This window comes from Haliotis asinina, chromosome 16, assembly GCF_037392515.1.
Source record: "Haliotis asinina isolate JCU_RB_2024 chromosome 16, JCU_Hal_asi_v2, whole genome shotgun sequence".
Lineage (NCBI taxonomy): Eukaryota > Metazoa > Mollusca > Gastropoda > Lepetellida > Haliotidae > Haliotis > Haliotis asinina.
Genome location: NC_090295.1, coordinates 9,541,667 through 9,548,530, shown reverse-complemented (window position 1 = coordinate 9,548,530; position 6,864 = coordinate 9,541,667). Strand labels below are relative to the sequence as shown.

General features: G+C 41.0%; 1 protein-coding gene across 1 annotated transcript; it reads right to left on the bottom strand.

Moving 5' to 3' along the window:
* Window positions 1-2,055: 2,055 nt before the first annotated feature.
* On the bottom strand, window positions 2,056-3,026 carry LOC137268130 (transcription factor MafB-like). The gene is made up of 2 exons (XM_067802654.1): window positions 2,970-3,026; window positions 2,056-2,402 (listed from the first exon to the last, which is right to left on the bottom strand). The coding sequence occupies exons 1-2, from the start codon at window positions 3,004-3,006 to the stop codon at window positions 2,056-2,058; spliced, it is 384 nt and encodes a 127-aa protein (XP_067658755.1). The 5' UTR covers window positions 3,007-3,026.
* Between the last annotated feature and the right edge of the window lie 3,838 nt (window positions 3,027-6,864).

The following is a 6,864-nucleotide window of genomic DNA, read 5'->3' as shown; positions in this document are numbered from 1 at the left end:
CATGCTGACATGAACGCAGTCGACGCCCAGTAACTATAAAATGATGAGGTTCGAGGGACGTGTCAAGGTCTCAGCACACAGGGAATTGTAAAAACTAATATAGCACTTGTTAACTGCTTGACGTTCTCTAACAACGAAATACATACCCGCCCTCCTCCTCTGCTGCTTCTACTACAGCTGCTTGATACGAAAACTACACCAGTCAATAGCTATATACTACTACTGCTGCTGTTGCTGCTACTACTACCACAACCACTACTACTTCGAATACGTTGTAGTAGTAGTAGCAGTAGCAGTATTCGTAGTAGTAGTAGCAGTATTAGTAGTAGTAGCAGCAGCAGTAGTATTAGTAGCAGTAGCAGTAGTCGTAGTAGTAGCAGTAGCAGCAGCAGCAGTAGCAGTAGCAGTAGCAGTAGCAGTAGTAGTAGTAGTAGCAGCAGTAGCAGTAGTCGTAGTAGTAGTAGCAGTAGCAGTAGTCGTAGTAGTAGTAGTAGCAGCAGCAGTAGCAGTAGCAGCAGCAGTAGCAGTAGCAGTAGCAGTAGCAGTAGTCGTTGTAGTAGTAGTACTGGTAGAAGAAGGAGGAGGAACGGCTTCATGGACTATAATAGCTCATAAACATTATCACGTATGAAAACCAGCTCATGGTCATACATGAAAATAGTAATAACAGTTCATGTTTACGCCAGAAAACAGGGCTATATATAGTTCTGGATCAAACATAAAACAAGAGCTTTCAGAGTTCATGATCATACACGAAAAAAAGCTTTACTGGCTTATGTTTATTCCAGGAAACGAAGCATATCTACATTTGTTAGTGGCGATGACCCTGCATGAAATCCAGGAATGCAACATCCTCGGCACCCAAGGGTATGCATGGCCATGATCAGTCTCTCCCAAGTGAAATCCATATAATTCAAACCACAAATCTAGCTTGCTTCTATTTTCTGTCTCCATGATGTGTAGCATGACTCGAAAAACACCTGGTTGTTCAAATCTCGAGGAGTAGGGGCGGTGGGTAAACTTGTGGTTAAAGCATTCAGTCACCACGCTGAAGACCCGAGTTCGATTCCCCACATGGGTACAATGTGTGAAGCCCATTCTGGAGTTTACCGCTGTGGTATTGCTGGCATCAAACCCACTCACTCACGGTGGAGAGTTATATGTGACACACCCGGGTGATTTACATCAACAACAGCGTTGCCCAGAGGGCTTAAAGCAACAACAAATCAACCCTACACGAAAGTAGTTTATTTAATATCGATGGATGTATAACAACATAACAGTAACAACAGATTCGATACCTGTAAACAAATGCGACCCAAGCAACAGCTGGCCCTCCCTGAAACATAATGAAACACATAATATAGACGATGATAATACAGTCCTGTACATTCTTCAGGAAATCTAATAGTGATTTTTTTAAATAATGATTTCCAGTGCGGCTGGAATAATTAACATGTCACAATCAGGCATGCCTGATATGGAAATGTTATAGATAAATATGTTTTACTTTTATTTTTTTAATAAGTTTGCCTTTTAGACCAGAAACTATACATGTACCCGAAAATATTATTACGAGTATCATGATGTTTGACACTAAGGGGCGAATTCGGACATGTAACTCCAAAAAGCGCGTCGAAAGAAAATTGGTTGTGCTGATACAGTTGTTTGTCGAAAGAGGGCGGTATTTAATAAATGGCGGTATATAAACAATAGAATAAACAAAATAGTTGTAGTCTCCCAAGCTGTTTTCAGCTGAAATCACGGACTAACGATCACTCTATCAACCACTGGTTTGTCTGTTGCGAACATCAAGGAATGTTCTTACGATTTCAATCTATTTAATGCACATGATGTGATTATTTTTTTAAAAGTCGCAATCAGCAGAATGTCATCTGTATGACAATGACATAAAGATAACGGAGTCTGGATTACATAAACCAGGGACTAATAGTATGTTACACGTACCACGCCGTCAGGTCATGATGACCTGCGAAGAATACATTTCTAAAGACCTGTTCTTATATGGATTTCTACGATGAAACTTACGACAGCTTATTTTCCGGCGGTTGTGAGGATGATGGGGAGGTAGTTGCTGTGGCTGTGACCTCCGCTGCCGCCGTGGGAGATGGGCACAGGGATGGGGATGGGGTAGTCCTCAGATGAAGACTCGGAAGACTCGGAAGACCCTCCACATCCACATCCGGAACTGGACGACCCGTAGGAGCTGGAGGAGGGAGAGGAGTGATGGTGATGGTGGATTATCGTCTCCTCGCTGCTGCTGTAGCTGCTGTCGCCGCTGCTACTGCTGCTACTACTGCTGTGGCGGTGGTGTCGGTGATGATGGTGACGACGGTGACGATGACGGTGACGATGGCCATTTGTGGACATGACCAAAACGACTGAAAGGTCAAGGATACTGATTAATAAAAACAACATTCAGTGAAGTCGCGGCGAACAAAACGCAGAAATTTGTGTCGCACCCGTATTTCTTTCAGTTAAAATTTACAATAAATGTTGCAATTTTCTTTTGAGAAAACGTTCACTGAAATTATAAACTGTAAACCCTTATGACTAGCGATAACGTAGGGAAAAATCATCACGGAGTAAGGTTACACCTGGATAATACACTTTGATAGCATCGGTGTTCAAAAGGTAGTTAGGAAATGTTTCCTTTCTTTATCTCATACGTTGTGAAATTACATACATGAGATTAAAAACAAATGAAACAAAACTTTATGATTAATATGATGAGTATATTGAAAATTAGCATATGAATAAACATTTACGCAACGTGGATTGATACAGATTGTTCTCATGTTTTTCAGGTCTGAACTTATTGATTCGAAAAATATTTAAATTCAGTAATATAAAGAGGAACTCGAACTTGAAGATCACGAATGCTGGGATTGCCTTATGCTTCAGACTTGTCCTTCTCTGAGTTCTAGCACTGAATCGAAAACACTTACCGAGTGTCACTAGGAGAAGTGTTGATATTCTCTGCATGGTGATTGTTTTCTTTTTGTTGTCGTTGTTGTTGAGTTGGCAGAAGTTGAAAGCTGTATGACTCTTGTGGTTTTTTGTAAGTATTTATACCTCTTGATTACGGAAAGATGACCGGATGCGACATTCTAAGCTCTGGGCACCTGCTGGTCATTGTGGTCACTATGCAAGGTCCAGAAACGATTAGCCTGCTAATCCCACGGACTATGTAGCCAAGGCCCATCACGGGCGTGGTCTTTGCCGCATTGCTTACAAAATAGAAATACCATACACAATATAGTTATATCACACATATGTTTAGAAAATGTTGGGTTTTTTTTGTTTGTGTGTGTTGTGTATTTTTTTTTTGTTATGTAGAGAATTAAGTCTGAGACGTAATCTCGCCATAACAAACTCGAACTTTTACAGTAAAATTCATTCAAGCCGTCAAACAACCATCTGAAAAATCAGATGATTAATGATATCATATTTGTCTTACACTGACTTCCATATATTTAAACCGTTTTCTTGTATTCTGACACAGGTCCGCTCGATGGTTAATTAACTAGCAACGTCAGTTTAGAAAAGTTCTCTGACGGCTTAAATAATTTATCGTTTTCTTTGGGCGACTAAACTGGGTTAGGTGATTGAATCTGTCGACTCTCAGTATATATCGATACAAGAACAACCTGCTTATCTGTCCCAGTGTATATCACATAATTATACCATAACTGTACGAGGTTTATTTAAGTTAACATAGTTAGTTACCTTCATTGGGAGTAAAGGAGCAGTTGGGTGGCCAAGTAGTACAAGTGTTCGCTCTTCACGACGAAATATTCAGACGGTTCGATTCCTCATATGGGTACTGTGTGTAAAGCCCATTCCAGGTGTCCCCTACCGAGATATTGCAGGGATATTGCTCAGGGCAGCGTAAAAAGATACTCATTCATGCACTCTTTAGGAATAAAAGAACGGTTCGAACAGGAATAATTCAATCACTCATAGCATAAGGGCTGTACTTTGATTGCGAGACAGGTATTTTCCCTCTAAGCTATAGATTACACTTTTTAGTGAGTTTGCAATGAATAGAACACATTTTGAGACCGAATACAGGGCATATTTATCATTTGAAAAACCTGACAATATTGGCAATATAGGATGTATCCGGGATCGGGAGATCTCCAGCCTTTTATCAAGCGTTCATTGTGTAGACAGAATCGATTTTTCACGTTCATTAAGTGGATATCTTCCATAACAGCTGATTCGGCCAGTCAGTGAGTTAAGTCAGTCGTGACAATTTACGGAACATATGTTTATGATGGATATATCGATATATTCTTACTTATATCACATAATATCCACGCGTTTTGTAACGGGACCCGCCCACTCACATCCATAACCAGCCATCACTGTCCAACCATAAACACCGTTGTGTCGAACCCTGATAACTCGATATCTCGGTCCTGGCAAAATCCTCCAAAATTCATCTTTATTCAAGCACTTATAACTCGATACAAATGCCTCGACGTTTCGGATGTCTCGATATAACTTCATGGTCCCAACAAGCAAAATTGCCCTTTTAACTCGACCCCTTTAACTCGATATTTGCAAAGCAACTCAATATTGACCTCCCTTTCATGGACAGGTATCCCTCTCAACTGAGGCAGTGTAAGTGTATCAATCTCTTAAGTTATATGGTACGAGAAAGGCAAATGCTTTGTGATATTGCGTTAGTAACTATAAGCTCGCTGACCCGTTAACCCGTAGCTGGCAAATATCCAGTCGGGCCAATAAATCTCCAGAGTCAATGGCCCGACTGGTTAGTGAATTGGTTTATTTTGTGAATATACCACTCTCTCCTACTTGATAAGTTATAATACATAAATTATATTAAGCCATGCAAGATTATGGCCTGATATCAATGCTCGTCATAGAAGCTTAATGATGAAACTCATGTCATGCCTTCAATATCTTTCGCTTAGATACTAAATTCAAGTTTCGGCTAATGAATTATTTTCTAGGCTGGTAACTTTCAGGCATAGCTAGCCCGTCTAGCTAGCAACATCTATAAACTATCTGGCTCAGTAGTATATACAATGGGGGTTCTGGACCACTTTAAAAAAAGTCTCTACAAAGCCTTATTTACTAAATAAGGCTTTGGTGGAGGTCCTTAGCTCTTGCTACTATTACCCCTACTACTTAACGTGTGTTGGAGGTAACACTGTGCCGTACGGTACGATCAATAATTCTTCTCTTACCCGGCCTATGTCACGTTTATATCGATGAAACAGTTTAACGTGAACCGCCTATAATCTCTTTGGTGTTCGTAATAAAGGCTTGCTGGGCTTTTTGTATCCCTTGTTCTATGTACTTTTTTTTCTCGTCTTCGCTGATAGCAGACTTACGAGACTTGGACCGAATATCTTGTTTCATTCCGTTATATTTTGTGAGTTCAGAGAGGATTGAACGAAACTCCTCTTCTGAGATCTTACTATCAGAGAGTGCCGTGGAAATACGCCCACTTACTGTGTTGAGCTTTGCTTCGGCCAGAACCCTGATCTCGTCGTGTTTCAATGCCTTATGATGCAGTCTGCGTGATATCAACTTAAGTGCCAACCCTAACACCCCTGCCACCCCAGCTGTTATTTCAATACCTAGCACTATAGGTGTAGCCACGATGGTAGCTAACAATCCAACACCTGCCGCCCCTAGTCCCATGCTGGTTGTCATAAGGGTAGTGTCAGCCCCGTCCAAGATATTGAAAGCTCTATGGTACTTTTTACATAGTGCTTTCCGCGTGTCACGGTCTTGTTCTAGTTGGCGTTTCACATCACATAACTGCCTCAAGCGGAACCCATCTACGGTTTCCAGCGTCTTCGCTACTTCATCTACGCCTGGGTACAGGCCCATCCTATAATATATATTTTGAAAGATATTTTAATTGGGTTTCAGTTAATATTTTATCAATGTATTTGAAGTCTACAAGTTCTAGATTACTACTCAGGGTAATAGGTGAGAGGCTAATAGACTTTCCTGTTGTAATAAAAACCCCACTGAGGCTTATTAAGCGGTTTATAGGACCCGTGGGGGTATCCTGTTGTATAACAATACGACAATATTGGCCTTGGTGTTCGTCATACCAGTGTATTGACACCCCGGGTAAAAATTGGTGTACTCTTGAGGTGTTTTCATTGTCTAAATAAAAGAAGACTTCTATGATGAGTGTGAAAGGGGAGAATATTCTACCAACAAGATCTTTGCCATAAGGATTATTGCTAAATGTTAATTTATTTTTTGCTCCAGACTTTAACCTATTTTTTCGGTATCAGTAGTTTTCGTGGGTACTAATTCCTCTGGAATGAAATCCCCGAACCAGATACCGTTGTTCCTAATCTTAGTGATATACCACGTATCTGCGTCTATTGTGATATAAGGTGAGGCGAGTGTTAAGTTGATCAGCCATTTGGGCTCTTTTAAATCTGATAACGACACCCGTCTGTACACGTTGTCTTTGAAGTGCAGGATATATAAGGTGTCTTCCTCACCAGGTTGATCGAATCCCTCCGTATCTCCTAGGTCGTTAAGCGTAGTGTTGGGACGATGACTGGTCATTATTATACTATTACGATATAATTTCCAACTGGTTTTTTGATAATAATTCAGGGGTGAACTTCATACCCATGAAGTGTATGTTGTCAGGCAGGAAGATCTTGGTTAGTGATATCTTGTTTTCCACGATCACGTTGACCCCCTGCAGACTGGTGTTGGAGCCGACACCCACCCGCACGTAAACGTTGCAAACTTGATACTGGTGTCGTTTCCCCCACCCGAGTTTGATCCCCTTCACGATCTCGACATCATTCCCCGATGGTTCCCCTAGGT

Excerpts from the sequence above, each read along its gene's own strand:
- LOC137268130 (XM_067802654.1), bottom strand. The coding sequence starts at position 3,006 with ATGCAGAGAATATCAACACTTCTCCTAGTGACACTCG. Across the intron at positions 2,403-2,969 it reads ACTTCTCCTAGTGACACTCG|TCGTTTTGGTCATGTCCACA; the intron begins GTAAGTGTTTTC and ends TTGACCTTTCAG.